The sequence below is a fragment of the Canis lupus genome, chromosome 22, assembly GCF_048164855.1.
Source record: "Canis lupus baileyi chromosome 22, mCanLup2.hap1, whole genome shotgun sequence".
NCBI classification, from domain to species: Eukaryota; Metazoa; Chordata; class Mammalia; order Carnivora; family Canidae; genus Canis; species Canis lupus.
The window spans coordinates 24,503,404-24,531,123 of NC_132859.1; the positions used below are offsets into that span (position 1 = coordinate 24,503,404).

At 39.4% G+C, this 27,720-nt stretch overlaps 2 protein-coding genes across 6 annotated transcripts in view; one reads left to right on the forward strand and one right to left on the reverse strand.

Annotated features, from left to right (window-relative positions):
• The window catches only part of ATP2C1 (ATPase secretory pathway Ca2+ transporting 1), a 136,302-nt gene extending 129,625 nt beyond the window's left edge, over nucleotides 1-6,677 (reverse strand). For 3 of the 5 annotated variants that reach the window (XM_072792776.1, XM_072792778.1, XM_072792775.1), the window contains exons 1-2: nucleotides 6,486-6,675; nucleotides 6,010-6,192 (exon numbers count right to left, since the gene is read on the reverse strand). In XM_072792776.1, coding sequence (XP_072648877.1) covers nucleotides 6,010-6,015 — 6 coding nt within the window. In that variant the 5' untranslated portion in view covers nucleotides 6,016-6,192; nucleotides 6,486-6,675. Of the gene's footprint in view, nucleotides 1-6,009; nucleotides 6,193-6,485 lie in introns of all 5 variants that reach the window. The other 2 variants (XM_072792777.1, XM_072792779.1) reach the window with 2 other exon arrangements.
• Nucleotides 6,472-27,720, forward strand: part of LOC140614379 (uncharacterized) — a 46,454-nt gene continuing 25,205 nt past the window's right edge. The window contains exons 1-5 of the mRNA XM_072793636.1: nucleotides 6,472-6,555; nucleotides 6,616-7,399; nucleotides 7,659-7,748; nucleotides 25,749-25,810; nucleotides 26,589-26,661. Coding sequence (XP_072649737.1) covers nucleotides 6,472-6,555; nucleotides 6,616-7,399; nucleotides 7,659-7,748; nucleotides 25,749-25,810; nucleotides 26,589-26,661 — 1,093 coding nt within the window. The remainder of the gene's footprint in view (nucleotides 6,556-6,615; nucleotides 7,400-7,658; nucleotides 7,749-25,748; nucleotides 25,811-26,588; nucleotides 26,662-27,720) is intronic.

The following is a 27,720-nucleotide window of genomic DNA, read 5'->3' on the forward strand; positions in this document are numbered from 1 at the left end:
AGAGGAGATTCCCAAAGAAAGTCTGATCCAATTAACCTTTCTGCCTCTCCCAATATATAAACCCAGATGAAAGAAGGCAAAGCAAACATTCCACCATGGAAAGTCTATAAGAGATGGTCGAAGAAAAGCTAGCAAAATAACTGCAAAAGCACATAAAAATATGTTCACAACATATATGAATATATAGCACCAAGAGGCTAATTTATTTATACTGCAAATGAAAGGCTCTGATTTAAGATAAGAGGAAATTTAGGACCTGTTTTAAAGCTTATCTGTCCCTCAGGCAGGGAACAGAATTTTATTTTATCAATGATCCCTAGGAAATGCTTTATCCTTTTTAAGATCCCACAATCAAGATAATTTTAAACCCAAAATCTGAAATTCACAACCTAATCAAAGCTTTTAATTAACACTTCATAGTTAATATTCAAGGAAATTATGACACGTGACATTCTAAATATTTCTGCTTCTGTTATCATTTCTGAGTTTTCCTATGAAGTAGCCAATATATTTAGTGTCAGGATCCTACTGCTATTCTCATTTTGTGGGGTTCTTTAAGTAAATAAATAAGTGAAAACAATTTCTACAATGAAAAGACTGCTAACTCTGGGAAACGAACTAGGGGTGGTAGAAGGGGAGGAGGGCGGGGGGTGGGAGTGAATGGGTGACGGGCACTGGGGGTTATTCTGTATGTTAGTAAATTGAACACCAATAAAAAATAAATTAAAAAAAAAATTTCTACAATGATGTTTCCGTGTTTTCAGAAGGGATAAAGACATGCATATCCTGTTCAGGACAGTACCTTTATGAAAAGATCAAAAGTCAAGCCAAAAAGCCCTAATTAAGCAACTATAATTAACAGGTATATTAAATAATTCCAATCACACATTCTCTATTATCTGAAGCAGAAAGAAAAAAGCAGGGATTGAAGTTGAATTAGATGTCCTGTTACAGCCATCTTAAGTTGATGCTTTTGACCCACACTATTACTTTCTTTCTGGCTATAACCTATGATATGATACATACCCTTGTAACATTTCACTCAAATTTTTTCTAATGTATCCAATAAGCTTAGCCTAAACTAATTTCATTCCACATAATTTGAGTAATTTCCTTGTAATTCCAAGATATATGCCTTTGTCAATAGTAAGTTAAAGCCCTGAAAATGGAAGATTTATAATTAACAAATGCATATAAATACAGGCCATAAAAAGTCTAAAGGAAATGCATCAATTTAGCCTGACATTTCTTTTTCAGAGAAATACTTTTCCTATACAACATTATGGCATTAATATAGAGCCTGACCAGTTTTTACTTTACTGCCTTTTACCAACATTTGTCCTTATGAAAATCATAAAGACAATCTTGTCACAACTAAAGCCTGAAATCACTATAAAAAGAATTTCTAACAAAGTAAATATTGGAGGACCTATTGAACTGATCCTTAAGAGTTGTTTAGATGCTACATGTAGCAATTATGTAATTTAAAATTCACACCAGCTAGCTTTACCATCAAGCTATGGAATTCTTTCCAGATTTAAAACAAAACATAACCTTGTTAAACATATTATGGTTAACCAAGATTCCCCCCCCCCCCCCCAAAATCAGCCTTGAGCTCCAAGGGGTGTATTCCTAAGAGAATATTGTGATTGACACTGCTTCAGTTGACAGTTTAATTCCACTGACGTTAAATGAATGATAAAAACATTAAGACAAATCAAGTTAAATTGAGGATTAACTGTAGAAAGCTAATGCTTACAAATAATCTCTGCAGCATCCTTCCTCTAGGTTAAGTTACTACATTTTATAAGATGCTGTTATATACATAATCTCTTTCAATTTCAACTCTTTTCTAGAAATACTAAGAATATTACTTTATTGACAAAAGCGGAAACAAAATGTTTTCCACATCTAAAGATATAAAATACTTTTATAACCTGGTTTCTAGTTAAAAGAAGGTAATTAAGGTGGTTTTCCATTTTATTTACAGTTCTTCCAACTATCCTTATCCTAACACACAATCTTTTGAGACATTCTTAGATGATTAATAATTTGACCAAGAAACTATTTTTAAAGTAAAGCATAGGGATGCCTGGGTTGCTCAGCGGTTGGGCGTCTGCCTTTGGCCCCGGGCGTGATCCTGGAGTCCCAGGATGGAGTTCCACATCAGCCTCCCCACATGGAGCCTGCTTCTCCCTCTGCCTATGTCTCTGCCTCTCTCTCTCCCTGTGTCTCTCATGAATAAATAAATGATATTTTTGAATAAATAAATAAATAAAGTAAAACATAAATAAACATACTATAATTTCCAAATGCAACCCAAAGAGATCAAGGTTATTTATTCTAGACAAATTAGCCCTGCCTGGAAGTATAAATTAAACATGTCCTGAAATCTTGAAGACTATTACATTTCTATCCACTAGTCAAAGAAATATTTAAAGCTTTATTAGTTTCAGGTACATTAAATTCATATTTTTCTATGAGAAAAGCCAAATTTACTCCAAAGGAAACAACCCATTACTGGAAAGAAGAAATTATGTGCAAAATTCTCCAGCTTATAAGCCATCCCTTTAAGCAAAATAATTTTTTAAAAATCAGGAAAAGAGCCATTCACTTGTACATCTCCGGTTCCTAGGTGGTATCTATTTAAATTCAAAATAAACATCCAAAAAGGAGTTCCAAACATGCAAAATGAGTCCCACAAAGGGATGCCTAGGACCAATCCCTGAAATTCCAGGAAATTAACACTTCAAATACTTCCTGTGACTGGCAGGAAATGTTCACAAAGCAATCTGGAGACTGGCTAAAAACCAGGTAGGCTTTGCTGATGTGGTTTAAGTGAGACATGGGAGAAAGGTCCAGAAGAATTGAAACTTAAGTTCTAAAGAAAATTACCACCATTGCTGAAAGGAAACACAAGGATAAAGTCATTCTCTCCAAGAACCATTGTACACATGGCACACTACCTAAGAACCTTCGTGCTAATTGCCCCTGGGAGCCACTATCAATTCTATCCTGTACATACCTAGAGATGTAATTTATCTATATACCTACTAGAGAAGCCTCTTTCTGGGGAACAGTAGCAATCACTCAATCACTCATGCATGCTAACCATGTGTCAACCATCATTCTGGGCACTTCACACACCAGGCTTCATTAATTCCTCACATCAAACCTCCAAAGGGCATTATCATATTTACAGATGGGAAGACTTAGAAGCACAGTAACTCATCAGGTTTTTTAAGGAGAGAAAAAAGCTACCTGTTAGGATTTAAATCCAAACCTGTCTCCTTCCACACTGGCCCCAGGTTTCTTGTTGGAGCCCCAACCTTCTCTATAGAACTAAAGCCATAACAGTACAGAAAATTATGTACGTAACTCACCAATTCCCTAAAAACAGCAACTTCATACAGAGGATTTTCACCACTACTGTTCCTCCTTTCAATATTCAGCTATCATAACATTAATGTAACATGGCATAATAGCGTGCAAACGCCAGGTAAGGCTATTTATAATAATCATTTATTGAGCACTTACTATGTGCCAGATACTGTTCTAAATGTTTTTAACAATCTCATATGGCAGGTTCTATCACATACCCTTATTTTATTTAGACGAAGAAATTGAAGCGCAAAAAGCCAAATTATGCTAAGTGGGGATCCGGCATTCAAATTGGATTGCCAGGCTCCACAGTGCATGCTCTTAAATTCTTTCCTCTCTCTCAAAAAGAAGTTTCTAACTTCTTAACTATGTAACCCTCTTAACTATGTAACTAAGTATTATCAATCTCAATTTACAGATGAGGAAACAGAAGCTAAGAAAGGTGAAATAGTTAACCCTTGAACACAGGTTTGAACTGTGCAGGCTCACTTACATGAAGAGTTCCCATACAATAAATGTGTTTCACCTTCTTTATAATTTTCTTACCATTTTCTTTTAACTTAATTTTTTTATAAGAATAGAGTATACAATACATATACAAAATATGTGTTAATCCATTTATTATCAATTATATGGCTTCCAGTCAATAGTAAGGTATTAGTAGTTAGGTTCTGGGGGAGCCAAAAATTATAGTACATTTTCAACTGGGGGCGGTGGCCCCCCTAATTCCCACATTATTCAAGGGTGTACTGTAATTTGTTTAAAGTCACACAACTTTCAGTGGTTAAGGCATGGTTTGAATCCATTTTTTTCCACACTCCCAAGATGTTGATTCACATGTCAAAGGAAGATACTAACTATAAAAGGAAAGCAGTAATATTCTATGTATTTCAAAATAGGCCATTGATAATTCTAGGTTATATACAAATTTTTCTTAAAAATGTTTACGTGAGACAGGAAAACATGTAATTAATGGTAATGAGAAATTGACAAAAAAGGCCTCTTGATTATCACAAGGCAGAAAACCCCGGCAAGTTTTTAAGTATAATCTTTTACTATGAAGTCAAATAATAAAGACTCAATCAGACACAAGCATGCAGCATGCTTCCATCTCACCACCACTCCCTCTCACGTCAATAGACAATATGAGAGTCGGCTTTATTAGTCATGCCCCTTTTCCTAAGAGATCAAGAAACAAAAGCAACACCTAAGAATACACCTACTTTAGACTACTCTCTTAAACCTGGTAACACTCTGAAAGCAGAAGGCATAGATGTTATTTAAGATACAACTACCAAGAAACAGGTATACAAGTGCATTTAATATTCTTTGTCTCTTGTGAAGAAAGGATTTGCCTTTCTGAAATCTGTAAATCAAGACAAAGAGAAAGCCTCAGAAAAGTGATTTCTCCATTCCATCAAACAAAAACATCACTGCTTTCAAATGCTCTTTCTAATGACCCTACTAGGTTGGCATAACTCCTCTGCAGTTATATACTTCAATATTTCAGAAAATGTCTTCCACCAATTATTCATGAAGAGTAAAACTGAGCAATATAATCGTGCCGCTCGTATTTCCCACATATCCCAGGGTCTCAGGCAGCAAAACAGATCATGCATATAAGAAATATCTATGCGAAAATTACCAGTCCTACCTAGGGCAACTGAGCTTACGTTCTTAAAATGGGAAAAACAAGTGAGAAAGCAACCAGCAAACCCCACTGCCTCTCCTTTGTGCCAGTTCAGATTTTAAAAACCAAAAGACACAAGAAGACAAACTGTAATTTGTGTAAGTATCTTTCATAGCATCTTGCAGACCAGGGTGGGGAAAGAAAAGAGAAAGATTATCACACACAAGTCAGAAGTCAGTCCCGGGAATGAATAAGTGTGGTTGTTTCAGGAGAGGAAATAATATTCAGAGTTATTCGACGCTTTTGGAAAATCACCAGTGCTGTCTAGTGAAAAGGCATTAAATACTTTAATGCGACCAAAGAAATCAAGTAACATGTGAATGATGATCTAGTGGTCCAAAGTGCACAGTGGACAAACAAGTTCCACTGTCAACCTCCTAAATGATGTTCTCAAATAGGGAGGGAGGAACTTTAATAAGAGAGGAAATCTCCTCGTTAACATTCTGTTAAATTCAAAGTTATTTTTTTTTATGAAGTGAAAAACAAATCTCCATGAACTAAAAACTGTCTCGTTTCTTATAAACTAATCCAGTCACATAACATTATCAAGGCTTGATATGCAAATATACGGAGAGGCAGTGCATCCCCTTCCCTCTCCCTTTCCATTTCCCCTCGAGTGATTCCTTTCAAATAACTATTTAAAACAAGCACAGATGCTATCAGAAATGAAAACTTCCCTTCCATTCCCTAAAGACAGCAGCTCTCTCAGGAAAGCAGAATAAAGCTCAGTCAGCCCATAGCGCCTTAATTTCCGAAATGCCCTATGTTACCAAAATAAATGCTAGTATCCCAAGAAAGCAATTCCTTGGATACTTCACAAATGGGGAAAAAAAAAAAAAATCAGGAAAATAAAAAGGTGGAAAAAAAGAAAGGCAACTTAAAAGCAAACCACCACACCCTCAACTCCGCGTTGCAATCCGTCTGCCAGGGGCCTTTACCTTCATTTTCCATCGAAACTGCACTTGGGTTGATGGCTACAAAGTCTTTAGTGTCAGCCGCGGCCACACTGGGAATAGAGAGGAGAGGAGGACAAGGAAGAGAAGCCCCCGGAATCCCAGGCTGTCACCCCCTCTCCCGGCCACACGTCCCACGGCTGCTCCCACCACCCCTAGCAGCAGCATCTGCAAGAGAAACCGGGAGAAGCGGCGCTGACGGGAGACGCGCAGAGGAGGGAGCCCCCGCCCCGCCCCCCCCGCCCGCCCCCCGCCTCAGCCCCCCGCGACGCCCCCAGCTCCAGCCGGCGGGGCGGCGCCCTAGAGACACCCGCGGGCCGGGGTATCCCCGGACGCTCCCTCCCTCAGGACCTGGAAGTTTCTGGAAATGAGGGGCACGAGGTTACACTGGTGCCCTCCCAAAGCCCCAGAACCCGGTCCTCCGGGCTGCGGGGACGGGGGGCGGGGATGGGGGGACTCACCCGCGAGGCTCGCGGGAGCGCCCCGCACGCTTGGGGCGAAAAGGAGTGGCCCGCCGAGCGGCGGCGCCAAGCGGGAGCCCGCTCCCGGCGTGAGGAGGGAGCGCACTGAGGGCGGTCGGGGAGGGGAAAGGAGAGGAGGCGAGGGGACCCGTCACGGTCGGCCCGGCCGCTCCGGCGCGGCCGCGCGGCTCTGCGCCCGCCTCCGCCTCCTGCGCTCGGCCCCTCCCCGCCGCCCGCCGCCCCCCGCCCCGGCACGCTCCGCACTCCCGGGCCCGCCGCGGACCGAGCTTTGTCGCTACTACTTCCGCCGCGAGAGGAGCGCGCGCACGCGCACTGTCACGCACGGGCGCCGACGGCGGAAGTGGAGCTCGGGCCGCGCCGCCCGCCGCGAAAGCGTGGTTGGTTGCGGGTGCGGAGCAGTCCCGCGGGAGGGCGCGCCGGGCGCGAGGCCCTCCCCGGCCCTCCCCGCCCTGTGGAGGCTCCTCGCCGACCCCCGGTGCCCGCCCGTTTCCACGCACCCACTGGGCGCGAGGGGCGGAGGCCCAGCCCCGGCCACGCATCGTCGAGAGGCCGCCGCGGGGCCGGGCCAAGCGGGCGGGCCCGCGCGTGCTCCGCGCCCCGCAGGTGTCCCGACTCCTCCCCACGTCGGGATGGCCGTCACAATCTCGGCGGGCGACGCGAGGACCTCCGAGGGAAGGGGCGAACGCAGAGAGACTGCGGTCCTCCGTGGGACTTGCCACCCGCCCTCGCAGGCCCCCGGGGCGGCCGCTTGGCTCCGACCGCGGGCGCAGGTCGTGGCGGGGCGACTTCCCGAAGTTGTGCGCGGCCAAGGGATCGGTCTCCTCCAGGGCCCGTGTGTGCGGAGACGGCGAGCATCGGCTGCAGAGCTCGGGGGAGGGACTCCGCCTTTTCAGGTGTGTGGAACCCGAAAGGTTGGAACACCTAGCAGCGAACTGAGCGTCCACACGTGGAAGCCGGAGAAGGTGAATCACCTTCGGCCACTGGCTGTGTCTTTTGCCGCTTGAATCTTTCACTTGCTCAGCATCTTAACCCAGACAACCCCCCTCTCCCCCCGCCATAAGTAATTTTTTTTTTTTTTTATGGACAGTTGATGTTAATAAATAAGCCTTGGTAAACCAGAAACAGACTGAAACGAAGTCCTCTCACACCCAGATCCGCTAGAGGGCAGGGCTACACCTGCTGAGCTCGACCGCTTCCGCCACCAAGAACCCGACGGCAGAAGTCCTCCCTTGTGTGCTAGAGGTATTTTTCTCCATTCACACTTTTTCTCATTAAAAAAAACAACAGCAACAAGAACAAAAAAACTTGCCCCTTATCTCAGATCCTGTAACATGTTCTCTGACCACATGTTCGATGTCAAAATAGTGGTTATTTCTTTTTTTTTTTTTTTCATGATAGGCACACAGTGAGAGAGAGAGAGGCAGAGACACAGGCAGAGGGAGAAGCAGGCTCCATGCACCGGGAGCCCGACGCGGGATTCGATCCTGGGTCTCCAGGATCGCGCCCTGGGCCGAAGGCAGGCGCTAAACTGCTGCGCCACCCAGGGATCCCTCAATGTCAAAATAAACAACCGAACCGAGTTACCTGTGTTGCCCATTTAATCCCAAATATGGGGGAATTAGTCTAGGGTCAAAAGTTCTGGACAGCTTTCTAGATGCACTTCTCCACGAAGAAACGTTAAGGTTTTATTCGACGAAGTCACTTTAAAATTCCCAAACCATAAATATAAAACTAGTTTCTAATGTCCCGAGTTACTATCCATGACGCTTCTGGCTTACATGCTTAGAGATTTTTGCCTACCCAGTGGTGTTATAAGCACCATTTGTAATGCAATGAACGTGCTATCTCTTGCTCAGTGTTGTGATTAATCTTTAATGACTATTAGTTACTATCCTTTTGGACCTTGACGCCACAGCATCCTATTAAAAACATAAGCATCTAAAGTAGAAGATGCAAATGTAGACATTATTTGAGACTAACCTATGATCTTATAAAATAGAGAGTAATTTCCCTGTACAGAATCTGATACTGGGTTGCTTTAATTAGCTGAGAGATTTTATCTGAGGTAACTTCAGAATTATCTGTTGTGCACTGCAATGCCCCAGCATTAACACTGAATTCATAATTAACTCCACCCCCCTCTCCCAAAGATATATCTCACCCCATGGTTTACACCTAAAGTGGCTTACACTGGAATTTTACTTTTTGCCTGCCTAAATTATGAAAGCCATTGTTCCTATTACCAAGGCAAAAAAGAAACTGGATAAAACCAGCTTTGTCCAGAAGAATTATTACATACTGCCTGCATTCCTAATCCACCATCGGTCGTCTCACAAATTCCTGGGCTTGGGAGCAGCAAAAGCCTTAAAGGATAGCTGCTGGTTCAACCACTCCTCTGATCCTTCACCCTCATCAACACATCTCCACAGAGTGATCCTCTGTTCTGTGTCTGAACACCTCTTCCACCCAAGCTAGCCAACATCAGTAGCACCGACTTTGACTTCCTATGTAAGTGAAAGATAGCATTTATTAACACTATTCAAGTCAGAGCAGTGGGGAGTGCTTGAACTGTGAGCTTCAGAAATCCTTGTCCTCAAAAAAGAAAGAAAAAAGAAATCGTCGTCTTTCTCTCTGTTTTGTCATCTGATCAGCTAACCTGCCATGAGACTTTTGTGTGGCAATCTCCACCTCCTCATCTTGGGGGAAGGGGCCTAAAATATATGTACACTGCCTTATGTAAATATACATACATATGTGTATATACATTCACCTATACATAATGTACATATATTTCAGATACAGATGTAAGCATAGATAAGTATCCTTTCTCTCAAAAGATTGTGAGGATCTGATAAAATAAAGACAGGTTGTATTTTATAGGCACTATAAAAGTATAAGTTCAAACAAGTGAAAGCATGGACTATTAGCTACCTAGAATGAGATTAATGGCAATGAAATGTATTATGTTCAAGTTCCTTCTGTTTTCTTTTTCATGAATCGTTCTAAAAACCCACTCATTTGGTTCTGAATATTTAACCTGCAAAATTAATTAAATGTGTCTGATACATATGAGCAATAAAGGGGAATTTGTCAGGCCTCCCTGCTTGGGGGAAATACTACAAATAGGGAAGATTGAGGAAGGACTGCCATAGTGTTCTATTTATACTGCACCTTGTTACACAAAGTAAGGCATCTTGTTTTTTGGTTTTTTTTTTTAATTTTTATTTATTTATGATAGTCACAGAGAGAGAGAGAGAGGCGCAGAGACACAGGCAGAGGGAGAAGCACGCTCCATGCACCGGGAGCCCGATGTGGGATTCGATCCCGGGTCTCCAGGATCGCGCCCTGGGCCAAAGGCAGGCGCCAAACCGCTGCGCCACCCAGGGATCCCCAGGCATCTTGTTTTTAATATAAAATGTGATAGCTGACATTTTTTTTTTAAGATTTTATTTAATTATTCATGAGAGACACAGAGGGGGAGAGAGAGAGAGAGAGAGAGAGAGGCAGAGACACAGGCAGAGGGAGAAGCAGGCTCCACGGAGGAAGCCCGATGCGGGACTCGATCCCAGGACTCCAGGATCATGCTCTGGACCAAAGGTGGCACTAAACCTCTGGGCCACCGGGGCTGCCCAATAGCTGACATGTTTATAAACCTGGATGATAAATATGTGGCCTTTAGGATTTAAAAAATTAACCTGGGAAATGTTATTTTAAAATCTTTCCTCAATGTTTTATTTTAAAGGCTATTTTAACCTTGTTTTAAGTACCAAAGGTTAATAGTTAAGAAATTTCACCTAGTGCTAGAAAAAAAAAGTCATTTTTTAAGGTAGATATGTTAAAAGCATATAAAGATGTAATGCTTTATTGTTACAAGCTAACCTACTCAAACAGAGCAACAGCAGAAGTATTTTTCTTTCTGTGGGAGAAAGGACATGCTAAGGGTCAAGTCTGGGGAAATACAGCCTTACTGTGAGAAGAGTCTTAGGGAATAAGTGTCTAATAATCACCTGCCAGAATTACTGTACATCTGCTTGGTTCTATATCTTAGCAGTGCTGGAAGAGTAAAAATAAGAAGCAAGAATAAAAATCAAATGAGCTCAAAAATGAGCTACGTGTGTTTGGTTGGCTTTACTAGCACAGAGATACCCAAGTAGTTTACAAATATTTTATCAGCCCACAAAATTGCATAGCTTCTACACTTGCTAACATTCTAAATATGAAATGCTTGCTGAAACTGAGAAAAAGAAACTAGAGAATTTAAAGTGTGTTTTTTTAATTAAAAAAAAATCTGGGATGCCCGGGTGGCTCAGCGGTTAAGCATCTGCCTTCGTTCAGCTCAGGAGGTGATCTTGGAGTCCCGGGATCGAGTTCCACATCGGGCTCCCTGCATGGAGCCTGCTTCTCCCTCTGCCTGTGTCTCCGCCTCTCTCTCTGTGTCCCTCATGAATAAATAAATAAAATCTTAAAAAAAAAAAATCTATATATGACTCAGTTTCCCCATTCACAAATTCTGAGGTTTTGGTGATAATTGTGATCTTTGGTATGTACTACCAATCTTCTGGATTGGAGGTGAGGGTAATTGGGGGCACAGGTGAGGATAAGAAAAGGGAAGAACAAAGTGAGTATGAGTCCCATATCCAGAAGTCATCTCTGGACTTCATTTTTCCCACAGAATATAGACATGCAATATCCCATATTAATATTACATATACCCCCAAGATTTATCTTGAGATAAAATGTACCTTTTTAGAAGATATTCTGTCTGGTTTCCAAATGCATAACGCATGTCTGGCCCAAAAACATTTGTCTGTAGTATATATCTAATAAGGACCTATTGAATAAATGAGTAATCTGGAAAATGGTCATCATAAATACATATTTATTGTTGCATGAGTAAACATAATCCCACCTTTTTATTTTTTAAACATAATCCCCATCTTTGACTTCTCTGCTTGCTACCTATGATCAAACTAAAACATGAGCTTCTACTGTCCTGTAAAGCAAAGAATTAAGGGATTTTCCAAGGTTTAAAATTGAACTTAAATCTCTGAACCACAAAGGGGTTGACTAGGATAACTTGGTCTGAACAAGAATAAGTCCTAATCATTGTAAGAAGTATTGAGTACTGCTCAACGAAGATGAAATTTCACACCCAGATTTTGAACCCAAGTAACCATTTGAAATTAAAAGATAAGGATGTTGAGGTGGCTGCTTCCTTGCACAAGGAAATTTCACTGAACTTTTGCTTTGGGTTTTGATGGCATGCATATCAATGCCTGGCAAAGTCAAAAGCACTACAATTTCCTGCACAGTCTTCAGTTATTACCCTAGGTATCCAGGAATCTACTCTTAATGCTTAGACAACACATCTTGGAGACCAGGTATAAGCAACAGGCCTTAGAATAGCCAACTACAGGGATCCCTGGGTGGTGCAGTGGTTTAGTGCCTGCCTTTGGCCCAGGGTGTGATCCTGGAGACCTGGGATTGAATCCCATGTCGGGATCCCAGTGCATGGAGCCTGCTTCTCCCTCTGCCTATGTCTCTGCCTCTCTCTCTCTCTCTGTGACTATCATAAATAAATAAAAACAATTTTTTTAAAAAGTTTAAAAAAAAAAAAGAATAGCCAACTACATTAAGTTGCCACTGGCCGCATCTTCTCCTAATTTTGGGAGTTTTGCAGATAGGTTGGTGTCGTAAATTAGTTGAAACTATCAGACAGATTCCACATTATATATACCGGCCCCTTGCTGTGTTTGCAGTAATAGCTTAGCCTCCTCCCATTCAAATCCTTCCTCAATTTCACATCAGAAACATTTTCAATCTCTGTTGACTGTGTTGCACACTGGGGTTTGAGAGAGCTTTGAGGAGTACCAAAGACTACCAAAATGGTACATTCACACTTAAAAGTTTTCTAGCCCACCATTTTCTAGAAGTCATATTTTTTTGCAAAGCTTTCATCTTTGCCTGAACTTGTCCCAAGTCCTTTCAGGCCTCCTGCAGAAATCATCTCTCTCCACTGTGCTTTCCATTGTGAGAATAAATGAGAAAAAGGGCACAAAAATGCCATTATGATAATAAATTAAAGAGAGAGATCAACGGCACAGAAATTGCTCAAGGTTTTATGAGGATTCAGAAGCTTAGCCCTGGACAGTCATGCACAAAGACCCTATTCCTATCGAGCGTACTACACAAAATCGGGAACTCACAGCAAAGAGACAAGTTTACAAAATAGCTAACAGAAAGGAGAATTGCAATTTGGCAAGATGGTTTTGCAAGATAGATGATAGAGAAGGAGAATTACAGATTGGCAGGAAGGAGTTCTTGCAACACAAGCAAATTGTTAAATCTTCAGGTTAAAGAATCCATCACTACAAATAACGATCAGATGGAAAATTAGATTAGCATTTTATATATATATATAATATATGCATATATTATGTGTGTGTATATATACACCTTCAGGGAACCTCCTTGGTTATAAAAGGCAATGTTTATATAGCCCTATTTCAGAAGATATTAAAAATAATATTGCCCCCAAAAAATAAAAATAATATTGCCAAATATTCTATATTGGGAGGATTAAGAAAATGAGAATTTTGGAAAGAGAGAAAAAAAGCTTTCTACAGGCCAGGAACAAATAAGTTGAAGTGCAAATTAGAGGCTTGAACTGGCCCAAGCAGTCCCTAGTTCAAACAATTGAATGCATAACTATTTTCTAAGAAACTACTACCTCAATCATAGGAATATTAGTATTCAAAGCGAACAGTGTCCCTCTCTAGATTATTGAACAAGAAGCTGACAAACTAGAAATGGCATCGGGCCCTATGAGGAGAGCAAAAGGAACTCTCTGTTATATTCCAAACGATAAAGTACATCTTGTAATGATTGTTACCAGTGATCCTCAAACATCCATTCCCCTCCAGGATCATTAGTCTATATTAGTGTTTCTCAAAGTATGGCCCCCACTACCAGCAGCATCAGTATCACTTGGGAACTCATTAGCAATGTAAATTCTCAGAACCCACTCAGACCTACTGAGTCAGAAATTATGGGTGGTTGGACTCAGCAATCTGTGGTTTAACAAGTCTTCCCCATAATTTTAAGTGTTTGGAAGTGCTGCAGCCACCTTATTACTCCACCAACCCCTCTTCCTCAGAAAAGCCAACACCAGGGATGGCAAAGTAGTGATCAGAGGAAGTCAAGTCCTTTAATACACAATTATAAATACAGCTATAAATAAATATAAATATATATATATTATTATTAAATAAATTAAAATATATTTATATATAAAATAAATATAAAATACAGCTATAAAGGACACAAGTCCTTTAATACACAATTTAATACACAACCAAGTCCTGTCCTACCACAGGACTTCCTTTATTTTTTTTTATTTTTTTTCAGGACTTCCTTTAATATGAAATACTAAACAAATTATATTTTCTGTTGCTTATAGCTGGGAGCATCCTAATTGATAAAGTTTAAATGAGAAAAAATAGTTTGCTTTAGATAAATAGGTTAATGTATTAGTTGGTTGATGATTTGGCTGCTCCTATACAAGATGAGAGAATTCAAAATACTATGACAATGCAAATTATAAAATGTTAAATAATGTACTCTAAATATTAAAGGCAATGTTAATCAATGGGAAGTTACAGAATAAGATGTCAGAGAAACTGAACAAGGGAATATTGTCTGTTTTTTAAATTAGGTGATTTCCATATTAGCATAGAGAGTAAAAAATTGGCTATTAATATCAGAAACTCCTTTGAAAAATTGTACTTAATTACTAATCAGGAGTTTTTTTAAATTATGTTATTCTGCACATTATTCTTGAAAACTAGTTCGATTTTAGAATTTTTATTTTCTTACATAGTTGTATGTCCCAGACCAGATTTTTTCTAGTTTAATTATTTTTTCTTGTTTAATTACTCAAGTAATGACTACTTAGTGATAGATTCTACTGTGAAATTGCTAAAATAAAATTAAGTTTAGCAAAGTCATTTTTTTTCCAACAAACTTGACAAAAATATTTATTATTTTGAAGCTTGCACATCAACTTGTTTCTATTTTCTAACTTAGGGCAGTTAAAAAGCTATGACATTAGGGAAGAAACTAAATATATTCTTCCCTAATTTAAATGATTAAATTGCTCATTTTGACTCTGAAAAAGCACTTGGAAAGATAAAGATTGCATACTTGATTAAAGAATTTGTATTACTTTTAAAGAAATTCGAATCAATTTTCACTGAACAGCCAACAAAACACATTTGTTTAGGGCTTTTCACTTGACATAACACTTCCATGTACATAATTAAATTTAATCCTCACAACCTTGTGAGGTAAGCAGAGTAGATCTTCCTAATTGCTTTTTATAGCTGACAAGGCTGCAACTCACACAGGTGAAACTCTGAACAAGAATTTCTCACTATTCAGCGTCAAAGCTGGGAATCCAATATCCTCTTGGCTCCCATTTCCTTAAAGCTATCTCAGTGACCCATTAGAGAATATGTGAGAAGCTGCCCTGTTTATTGAATTACCTTTTACAAATTGTCATTTTGTTTTGTTAAATTCTTGCATCTTTCAACTCAACTCAAGGCACTCTGATACCTTGATGGGCATTAACTCTTAAGCCTAGAATATCTGCCCTATAGCTCATTTGATGGCATTCAAGAATGTATTAATTAATAAGGACTTGATTTTATGACATTCTTGGCCATTGTCTCATCTATTCACTTGTTCTTATTTAACCTTCGGACACTGGGGAAATCATGCTCCAAGCAGAAACTATTTTAGAATCCCTTGGGTTTATCTTTTCAGAGTTGAAATTACTGCTAAAATGGAAGTGTAATCCTAAGAGTAAATAATTACAGTCAGGCATTTAGAGAGATTATTCAATAGGTAATTGAGATATGTTCATTAATATGCTTTATTGAAAAATCAACAGAATACATATTAAACACATGTAAGGATCTAAAAGCCACTGAACAGTATAGGAATAGTGATTTTATCATTCGAAGTGGTAAAGTTTTCTTTCTTCTGATCTTATATTTATATATAAACCAGACTAGGGGCAAGGAATTGAGAGATTTTGTTTCAAGTGTTAAGATTTCATAATGGTTTTGGATAGTATGAAGGACATACAATTACACCTTTTCTATATTCCATTATTTAAATCAAGAATTACAATTATCGGGAATCCCTGTGTGACTCAGCGGTTTAGCACCTACCTGCCTTTGGCCCAGGGCGTGATCCTGGGGTCCCAGAGATCGAGTCCCACATTAGGCTCCATGCATGGAGCCTGCTTCTCCCTCTGCCTATGTTTCTGCCTCTCTCTCTCTCTATTTCTCTGTGTCTCTCATAAATAAATAAATAAAATCTTAAAAAAAAAAAAAAAGGAATTACAATTCTCAGTTGCTGCATCACTTCAATCAGTAAACAGCTATGAAGGAAGGAATTAAAAAGATAAAAACATATTTTTGATTACTTTTATGATGAGGAATAGAAGCAGGAAAATGTTCACCTTTAGCCCAGAAAGCTGACTTATAGCCTGCATAATTTCGATAAGGATCAAATATGTACTATTTACTACATATTTAAAGGGTCTCATGACTGCCTGTACATCTCACTGATAGTTAATACCATGCTGAATGATAAGCACCAGAGAAATCTTGCGAAAGTAGTTCGATGAGTAGAAATTTGAAGAAAACATTCATAATCTAATACTCCTGCACATCCCCTCCCCCATGAGCACTGAGCATAAAACCACCAGCTTCATACAGCAAAAGTGCAGCTCTTCCTGTCCCTGTGCTACTTAAATAAACTAAGTTGTACCATAAAATGTCTCAAGAATTGTTTCTTGACCATCTCACTCAATGATCTCACAACACTTAGAGCAAGACGCTGTTCAAGGACTTCTTGCATTACTAAGGATTATATAATGCTACTAGGCATAGGGCAGCTATAGTGAAAATGGCCAGTTAAGAATCTATGAAGCTTTAAATCATCATGACTATCCCCCTGACTTTGGCAATGGCTCTCCATCTTCCAAATGGCATACATGCTTGAGAAGGTACAAACCCTGTCAGCTTTGATTTTTGAAAATATGCATCACCAAGTGATCTACATCGATTGCATTGATGGTTCTCAAAAGTACCACCCAGGAACTTTTTAGAAGTACAAATTCTGTGGCACAACGGCAGACCTACTGAATTAGCAACTCTGGGGGTAGGGCCCTGCATTCTATCATTTTAACTAGTCCTTCGGGTGATTGAAGTGCTAAAATTTGAGCACTGATCTACAGGAAACTTAAAACTTTCATCTAAAAATATTTTGATCAGTAGTCCAGTAGTCCTCAACTCTGAAAAATAGTGTCAGGGTGTATATCAGTATTTTAAACCTTTTCCAGCATTTCTCAAAAAATGAATTAAATTCTTAAAATAATGTTCTTAAAGTTATAGGACTTTGATTTTCTTTGAGTAGATACCTGTTGGCCTAAAACGAGTTATTTTACGTGACCAGGGGAAATGACATCAAGACCATAAAGAGATCACATTTTTCCCCTCTTACATAACCCTGAGCTTCACGTTAGCATAGCCACAGTTTGGTATGGAGGAAAACAAAAATTAGAGGGGCATTGCACGGACAATGGAGCTATAGTTTTGTTTGCAGCTCTAAGTCAGTCTTTGTTTTCTTATTTCAGGTCAGGCCCTTTGGAACAATGCGTCTTTGACCAGGTATATCAAGCTTTAGCAGCCTTGTTAGATGAAAGAATGGGGGGAAGCTTCATTAAATAGAAAATGCCATTCTATTGAAACAGTGTATTCCTTAGAGAAATAGTCTCAGCCTTTAAAAACAAAACATATTTTTAAGAAGCTGTATAACATTTCTGAGGCTATAACATTTCTTCTAAAGTACATTATATAGAAATTGTATGTTGGGGATAGAGCAAAAGGATCATATTTAAGACTAATGAAATAGGATTTTACACTATTCAATAAGTGTAAACACTTTGATTACAAACTATGCATTCCTATAGACCAAAATACTTCTGTTATATTCTTTATTTATCTTGAGATGTACTTACAGGCTATAGCCTAGTTTAGAGGTAAATATTATAATAGGGATAATGGTATAGGACACAATTATAAGGACTGCTTATTAAAGGCAGTTAATTGTAGAAGAAAGGAAGAAAAGTAAGATGAGTCAGGAGTTTCTACTAAGCAGATAGGGACACCTGGGTGGTGCAGTCCCCCATTAAGTGTCCAACTCTTGATTTCAGCTCAGATCATGATCTCAGGGTTGTGAGATCGAGCCCTGTGTTGGGTTCTGCACTGAGCATACAGTCTGCTTGAGATTCTCTCTCCCCCTCTGCCCATCTCCCTGCTCACACTCTCTTTCTCTCTCTCTCTCTCTCCCAAAATAAATAAATTAATCTTTAAAAAAAAAAAAAAGAGGAGGATATACATGAGAAAACTGGGCATTTGAATACATCACCAAGGAGCAAAATATAGCAAAGAAATCCAACATAGAGGTGATTTTATCCAGAGATAAGTTACAGTAACTACGTTATAATTGCAAATAACAGATGAGTTTGTAATAGCTTGATTACATCTTAATGAATTCTTAAAGACTTTCTTTAGTGCTATAATCTTTCTACTGTGTAGTCTTTAACAGCAATAACATGCTTTTGCTCTATGTGTGTTAACTGCCCTGCTTGGAAGGATAGTAAATGGTGTGTTTAATATTGATTACACCAATATAGGAATTTTAAGGTCTGTTGTATTTGGAAATTATTCCATTACAAGTAACAAGTCCTTTGCAAATATAAATGGGGGTATGGGTAGGGGACCTTTGAGATTTAGCAGTATTAGAACATCTCCATCTTCATAGTGCTATCTACTACAGAGCAAAATACACTGAAAGAACATCCTCTATCACAGAACGTCCTCTATCTTAATTTGGTGGAGTTGGGACCTCAAGCTCTTCAGAATAGGACCACATACAACATTACTTTTGAAGCCACCCTATAGCATGGACTCTTGTGTATTAGGTATGGTATAAATACCATTTTTGTGTTATACCATTCCTCTAGAGCTGGATTTTCTCAGAAACCAAGGCAACTTAAGTTTCAGGGCCATTCACTTACAGAGGCCCCTTTGAAAGTCCTTGAAGAGACTCTAGCAATGTTCTCATAGTCTTATGGTTTGATAAAATTTACAAAGGATATTTTTGCTGCAATTAATTTCAGAGTTACTCTTTTTGCTGACCTTTCCCCCTTCACACTTTTCCTATCAAGTAGCATTGGAGCACCCAAGGGCAAAATTTTGGATCTGGCTTACAAGAAGTTGAGATGGAGATATGTTTAGATTTCATTTGGATTTAGTGAGGTACACAAATATGGTTTGTAGTCCTATTTGTGTGCAATTAAGTTATTGCTGGCTGTCCTGGTAGGGAAAAGACATCCATGAATATTTCATTCCCTACTATTCTAAATTACAAGGCCTGGGATCCCTGGGTGGCTCAGTGGTTTAGCACCTGCCTTCGGCCCAGGGCGTGATCCTGGAGTCCCAGGATCTAGTCTCACATCAGGCTCCCTGCATGGAGCTTGCTTCTCCCTCTGCCTATGTCTCTCTCTCTCTCTCTCTCTCTGTGTGTGTGTGTCTCTCATGAATAAATAAATAAAATCTTTTAAATAAATAAATAAATAAATTACAAGGCCTGAAATCTTTATATATATAAATGCATCCACTGGTGCCTAGCACCTGAAGTATGTGGGTGGAGATAGCCAGAAGCTAGACTATGGAACTTTCATATACTGTTATAAAAAAAAAAATATATATATATATATATATATATATATATATAAATTAACTATGTTAGAGTATCCAGATTTTTTTATTATCTCCTTAAAGAATGTGGATTGATTGTTAAAGAATCTGAAACCCAAAAATGTAGGAACAAAACATCTTAGGGTACACTAGTTAGTTGTTCAAAACACTTATTTTTCCAGATTTTGTGATCTCAAATTTAGCACCCAAATTTGTAATTTGTTGTGATTTCTTATTCTATTCTAATAGTCAACTTGTCTCTAATTTAATACTTATAATTTTATATTATTTTTCTTAGAAGTTCCCCCAAATTGAATGACTTTCAAGCCTCTGTTAAAAAAGGGACAGCAGGCCCAAAATGGAGTCATTTATGCTAAGTCCCATGCCACCAAACTGAGACATACTACCCAATTTAATTACAGTTTTAGCATCTCCCAGGAATGGCATCTTAGTCATCTGGAATCACTTGGTCAGCACTAGTGAAGTAGTCTGCCTGATAGACCCCTGCCATCCCCTGAAGGAAGATAAACTTGCTACAACCAATCTGCTTTTTTACTAATACAACTTCCTTATCTCTTTCCCTTGTTCCTGTAAAAGCCTTTCATTTTATATATCTTCTCAGATCTAGTTAGGATGATGCCCAATTTGTGAATTGTTGAATAAAGCCAGTAAGGTCTTTAAAATTTACTCAGTTGAATTTAGCTTTTTAACAAATTTGTTGGCAGCAGTGGGACCCAAAGGAAATTTCTGATGGATTTCTGGAACAGCAAGAAACACGGGCACTGGTATCCACAAACCCTTCAAGTACTCTTTCTCACCATTTCTGAAGGCTGTGGAAAAATTCTTCTCCATTCTGATCTCTGCTGTCTTTGTTTTTTGTTTTTTTAAGATTATATTTATTTATTTGAGAGAGAGCATGAGCAGTAAGGAGGAGGGGACGGAGGGGGAGAGAGAGGGACAAGCAGACTCCCTGCTGGGTGCAGAGCCCAATTTAGGATGCTCAACCAACTGATCCACCCAGGCTCCCCAGTGAACTCCTGCTGTCTTTGTATTGAACTCCATATCTAATTGGCTTTCTATTCTAGATCAGCAAGTCTGTTTAGACAGACAGAAAGCTCTAATAGAATGTCAGTTCTTAGCTCTTCTTGGTTCAGTCCACAATTCCCAGTCCAGGGCTTAGCAGGTCAGTTTAAGCTGGAAGAATATTCTACTTAGAACTCAAGTCTTCAGCCCTTTGTTTGTCCACAGTTCCTCATTTGATTTGAATCCCAGTCCACAGTCCCATTTGTTGGGGTATGCTGGTTCCATCTTTTCCCCAGTCCCCAGTTCTGTTTTGGGAATTGCTGGGGGTACACACAAGGCCTTTTATTGGCCAGTCCACAGTAACATCTCTTTTGTTACTTTGGTGTGTTAATGTGATTGTTTTGTGTAGGTAAAGGCTATTGCTAAAGACAATATCAAAAGCCAAAAGCCACAAAGTCGGTAGGCATGAGTCAAGCACTTAAAAGCTTTTTGAATGCTCACCACTTAACTCTGAGACTCCTGAATTAGGATAAATTGGTCATGGAAGAGTTAGACTGACACTAGGTCCCCTGCCAACTTTAAGAAAATTTCTGTGTAATAAAGTACAATGTAAAACACCATACCTTCCCCAACCTAGCATCACATTTCTCTTAAGTATTAATTTGGTTCCCAGAGACCCAAAGTGTAGATAAAGAGATAGATCTTGGAATGCCTGGGTGGCTTGGGATGCCTGGATGCTCAGCGGTTGAGCATCTACCTTCGGCTCGGGGTGTGATCCTGGGATCTGGGATTGAGTCCCACATTGCAGTCCCTGCAGGGAGCCTGCTTCTCCCTCTGCCTATGTCTCCGCCTCTCTCTCTCTCTCTCTCTCTCTCTCTGTGTCTCATGAATAAATAAATAAAATCTTTTTAAAAAGAAAGAAAGAAATAGATCCTTAATTCCCAAAGAATTCAGTGTGCCATCTTCTAGCACACCTGCTTATTTTATGCCTAAGAACTGTGGTCCTGGAAACTGTAGATATCTACAAAAATAGCAAAGTCTTACTAAAAACAACCTAGAATTATAATGGCCATTCTGAGAACTACACCAATTAGATGAGATTGTTCATTTAAGAAGTGTACTTGAAAACAAGCTTTCCTAAATCAAATAAACAGAATTGAATACCTATTTTAATTGGCATGCAGAAGCCTCCAAAATGCTTCAAAATTCCAAAGTAGCTTCATTGAAAGATATGTTGCAAAAGGCTAATGTAAAATTAAAAATATAAGAGACACCCAAAACAAAAGACTTTAAGACTGACATAACTCCTATTGCTCCATCCATCCTCCTTTATTTGAGTATTCTTTCTAGTAATCATCTGTCTGAATTGTCTTTGCACTCTGAAGAGACTATAAGACTGTTAACAAAAGTCTACCAAAGCAGTGGTCTTACAGATGCCCCCATATCTACCTTTGAAGGTGGACCCCCATATCAGCTCTTCCAGGGTTGACAGGACTCTGAGGGATTTTCTGGTAAACTGCTATAATTTATAGTTTACAGTTTATAATTTACAAGTTCCTCTTAAACAGCCAAGGGAAACTAAAAACTGATGGAAAACCTTACCAAATTCTGGTAAACACTGGAACCTACAAATGGGATCCTGGTAAAAGTTGGCAGAAACCAGCAAAGGGTGAGAATTTTTACCAGGGTCAGCTTTCCCAAATCTCTGTCTATAATGCCTGCTGGAAGGATGAAAATAAAGTTTCATGTTATCCCTTCCTTTCCAAATCCATATTCATTGTTTATTAATCTCATCTCTCTCAGGGACAGCCCTTATCTCCTTCTTTGTCTTGTTTTGTGTCCTGAGAGCTTCACTTGGTAACTGTCAGGTCAAGGACCCCAAAATACAGTCAAACAGGAATGTGGGTTATACTGTATTTGTGGTTAGATATGGCTAGACAGGGGATCCCTAGGTGGCTCAGCGGTTTAGCACCTGCCTTCCGCCCAGGGCGTGATCCTGCAGTCCCGGATCGAGTCCCACATGGGGCTCCCTGATGGGGCCTGCTTCTCCCTCTGTCTGTGTCTCTGCCTCTCTCTCTCTTTCTCTGTGTCTCTCATGAATAAATAAAATCTTAAAAAAAAGAAAAAAAAGATATGGCTAGACAGAAATGTGGGTTAAAGTCCATTCGTGGCTAGGGTCCTACCAAACTGCTGCCAGCCCTCAGAGAAATGATCTAAGTCTTTCTTTCTTTTGGCTGTCTTTGGGAGTGGCTTTGGACCTTGCCAGGATAATATCTTCTGTATCTTCTTTGAGGATGCCTCTTGCATACACAAAGGGGTTGTTTGATAATCTCAGGAATATTAACTCTTTGCCCCAGCTGAAAACTGAGAAGATATCTGAAAGGATTTTTTTCAGTTTCTCTGTGGTCAGAAATTGGCCAAATTGGAAGCTGATATTCAGAGTCTGATAGAACTTTTTAAATGCCTTTTCTAAGCTAAATGTACCCAAAGGGAAATAAACTTTCTGAAGTCTTTGTGAAAGGATTTATTAAAGCATTCCAAAACAAGGCTCTAAATCCAGAACGTAAGAATCTTTTTGATTTTCATCTAAGTTGAAGATCTCCCTGATATAAAGGAGCAAACTGAAGATAATGTAGTTGGATGAATGGTTCAGCCATTGATATCATTTGGCTACATTTAGGCTACAACCTAGTTCTTTGAGGAATTAAAAGCAACTATCCTTGTCTTGGCAAATTTTGGAAAACTAGAAATATAACTCTAGGAACAATTCAGCTTTACCAGATGAGTAGGGAAGGTCCTGGCAGGTCCAGGAACCTGAGGATATTTTGGGGACCTTGAGGAGAGAAGAATTCACCCAAACTATAGATACTGCCAGTAACATCTGATGGAGGATCTGTGGTTTGGCTTCTTGGCCTCAAGAGGTTTTAAAAGTTTAATTGGAGAGTTCTTATGTGAAATTCCAACAGAACATGCTTTAAAAGAGCATATACAATCCATTGCTATTCCTGCTGCATTTACGTAAATAATCAGACCAAATTTAGTGTAAACAGATTAGTCTTATTATGGTCATTTTTGTAAAAAAATGAGAGTGATTGCAGGAGCACCTGGGTGGCTCAGTTGGTTGAGTGTCCAACTCTTGATTTCAGCTTAGGTTGTGATCTTGGGATTGTGGGATCGAGCCTCTCATTGGACTTTTGCTCAGTGGGAAGTCTACTTGAGATTCTCTCTCTCCCTCTTCCTCTGCCCTTCCTTCCCACACTCTCCCTCAAATGAATAATTTTTTTTAATGAGGGTGATTGCAGAGAGAAAAATTATGCTTGTACCTCTGGGGTATTAGACCCTAATCCTGTTAATTGTCTTTAAAGTTTTATCATATACCTACAAACTGGACTGGATCCTGAATTCTTCTAGTTTCCTCAAATATCAAGCTATGATTCTCCAAACTGATTTTTTCAATTTTCTCCCATTTTTCTGAATCAGAATTACTAAGAACAAAGACTATCCTTGAATCTCCTTGGAAGGAAGTATATCAGGTCCTCCTCACTAGCCAGATGGCAGTCAAACTTCAGGGATTTGAACTTTGGGAACCACATCTCCTAATTAACCTGCTTCTTTACAAGACATGGGATCAAGAGGATCAAAAACATTTCCTTCCATTCCTCCCTCCCTCTCTGACCATCCTTTTCCTATTTTTTACACCAGGGAGTTCTTTGTGATTCTTTTGTCCACCTTTTGCCCATCGTAAATTTCTCCCTAATTTCCAATACCTCAGTTTCTATGGAACAAACTCAGCCCCCTCTCTGTCATGTCCATTTCCCTGTCTCTGGTTAACAATCCCAAACTTGGGAACTTGCATCCAGGATCTCTACAAAGAAAGGGGTAACCAGAGTAAGATTGCCTGTGTGGCCTACAGACCTTTAAATTTTATGGGCCTCCATGACTGTCACTTTTCCAGTCATGGGTCACAGACTCAAATGGAAATGACTAGGAAGCATTCATGATTCAAAGTCAGCTTCCTTTGGTAGATCACTGTTCCCCTGGCTAGGAATAAGTGCCAATGAGACTATGATCAGGAACCTCTCCTTAATTCTTGGAGATATTTCAGAATCTCTTGCTAAAGCAATAGCTGTCCAACAAAAAATTCTTAGACTCTCTGACCGAGGTAGTTCTTGATAATAGAATAGCCTTTGATTATATTTTAGCTGAGCAAGTAGATGTCTGTGGCAAACACCAGCTGGAACACTCAGATTAACATTTCAGGGGAAGATGGAACTCAGCTACATAAGATCACTGAAGAAGCCACTTGGTTTAAGAAAGTGACTCCTTCAGGACATCTAGGTGGCCCAGTGGTTGAGTGTCTGCCTTCGGCTCTGGGCCTGATCCCAGGTCCCAGGATTGAGTCCCACGTTGGGCTCCCTGCATGGAGCCTGCTTCTCCCTCTGCCTGTGTCTCTGCCTCTCTCTGTGTGTCTCTCATGAATGAATAAATAAAATCTTCAAAAGAAAGAAAGAGAAGAAAGAAAGAAAGAAAGAAAGAAAGAAAGAAAGAAAGAAAGAAAGAAAGAAAAAAAAGAAAGAAAGAAAGAAAGAAAGAGAAAGAAAGAAAGAGAAAGAAAGAAAGAAAGAAAGAAAGAAAGAAAGAAAGAAAGAAAGAAAGAAACTCCTTCAATAGGGTCTTTCTTCAGCTTATGTGATTTTGATTGGTTTGAGTCTTGGGGAAACATGGCTCCAAAGTGAATTCCAGACATTGAGAATTCTCCTGCTTATAATAATCACAGTGGCCTTCTTGGTGTACTGTATTCCCTCCAAAGCTTTTAGTGCCTGTTCCCAGCCACTAGCCAACAAGCAAATGATTTCCCTAAGACTTGAACATCAGAAAAGGAACAAAGAGAATTGCCAACTTAGAAATGTGAACCTGAAGTCATGACCTGTGAATACCACAGGGATTCAGCAGAAAGATACCACGAACTGTAAATACCACAAAGAAGATGAGCAAAAATTGCAAGAACCTCAGAAAAGTAAGTAGGAGTGGCACTAATGCCTTTTGTTTGGATCACATCTCTAGTTAGGTTGAAAGTCTTGTCGAAGGTGGGGAATCATTAAGAAAGAGACAACAGTACCCAAATGGGATCACTTATGCTAAGCCCATGTCACCAAACTGAAACCTTTTTTTTTTTTTTTAATATTTTGTTTATTTATCCATGAGAGACACAGAGAGAGACAGAGAGAGGCAAAGGGAGAAGCAGGCTCCATGCAGGATGCCTGATGTGGGACTCAATCCCAGGTTTCCAGGATCACGCCCTGGGCTGAAGGCAACGCTAAACCACTGAGCCACCGAGGCTTCCCATCAAACTGAGACTTAATAGCCAACTTAATTACACTTTCAGCATCTCCCAGGAATAGAATATTAAATCAGCCAATCTGGAATCATCTGGTCAGCACTTATGAGGTAGGTAATATGCCTGATAGACCCCTACTGTCCCCTAAACCAAGATGATCTTGTCACAACCAATCCACTTTTTACCAGCATAAGTTCCTCTGCTTTTTAATTTTGTACAGCTCTGCAGAGCTTTTATCTGCTAGATGGGATATTGCCCAATTCATGAATTAATGAATAAAGCCAACAAAGTCTTTAAAATTTACTCAGTTGAATTTTGTTTTTTAATACCTCTCAAAAACATGGATCTCTACCTAAGAGGATTTAAGTTGTCTTCCCTGCAGAATAGTTACAATGGTTTTATTTTTAACCTCTATATCCTCAGTAAATGAAATAAAATCTAATATCAAAGAAAGAAGGAAGAGAGGGAAGAGTGAGGGAAGGAAGAGGAGAAAGGGACCCATCTGGGGGAAGTATCTCACTATGAGGTAGTGAATCAGGATCTAGCGTCAGACAGACAAGCAAACCGGGAGCTAAAATCTTTTAACTGCTCTCACTTATGAGTATGTTCCAAGTTATCTCACTTCCTTAAACCTCAGTTCTCTCATCCATAAGGTTAAGGGATAATACCATTGATTTTGTAAAGTTACTATGAATATTAAATGACAATGTATGTAAAGAAACTTGCCAAGTTCCTGGCACATATTAGGCACTTAATAATAATGTAAAATTCCTTATTCTTGAGTACATAATCAAAGTTGAACATCTTCAAATAGCCTTACTAATATGCTGCCTTTAGGATGAGCAGGAAATAACTAATTCTAGCATTTTTTTTATGCTCTCTTCACAGCAAATTACAAACAGTACAACATACGTGGGAAGTTCATTTCTTTTTCTGTTAAAGCATGGAACTGTCGTACGAGGTGAGAAAATACGTCGTCTTCCATTCTGAACAAAAGTTAGCAAATAAAATGTTGCAGACAAACTGAGAAGTAGAATAGGATGGCAAATCTAGGAATGTGCATAAAAAGCTACATTGTAGTGCACAGAAAAGGGTTTTACTTTGAGTTAATGTGCATATTTCAAAGACAAAGGTTTGGTGTTTATCCATTTACTGGGTCCTGTGTTTCAGGGGCATCTTTACAGTAGATTAGGAAAGTGTGGGAACAGATAACAGGATTAGAAATAGCTCAAAAGTCAACACAGGGTCCAGGTATCTCGCAGACATGTCTAACATTTTATAAAAGTGATAGATGACCTATGATAATATGGACACAAAGGAGGGAACACCCTTAGAAGGGACCATAATAAGCATGAACTTGTCAGTCTTAAATTCAGGAAAAGGGAGTGGAAGATAAAAGGGGCTTGATATTAAGGAAAAGGAAAACAAAACAAAACAAAACAAAACAGTGGTTAAAATGCAACACAATAACCTGAAATCTCTCAGTGCTCCTATTCATCAGCAACTTCAAAGTATACTTAGTTATTTATCCTTATGCTGGAAGGGGTTTTAAAACCCATAAAACGATGGGTACAAGCACTTCATTGGTCACTCAGGTTCAGAAAATCTAGTCTCTGGTGCATAAGCTTTTCACCAGAGGTGTTTTTCTAGGTGTAGTCATAGTTCCTTTCTTTGAAAGAGGATTACATGCTACCTGAATTTCCAAAGACATTTGATTCTGTCTTCTTTGGCCTCAGATTCCAGAGAAACATGCACAGATTGTGGAGTATTTACCATTAACCAAATAAAACAAGTGAATTTTAACTGATATACCTGTACCCTCTCTTTGTTCCTTAGGTATCTGAATTGTCCACCTTTCTATTGCTCGTTGCACTAGAATCTTGGGACTGGAAGAGATCTGATAAGATACTTAATCTTTTCTTTCCTGATGTAGAAAGCATCACTACAATATCCCCCAAGGAGATGCCTTCTGCAAAAGGTGGCCCATTCCTCTACCTTTCATTTTTTAGAAAGTTCATCC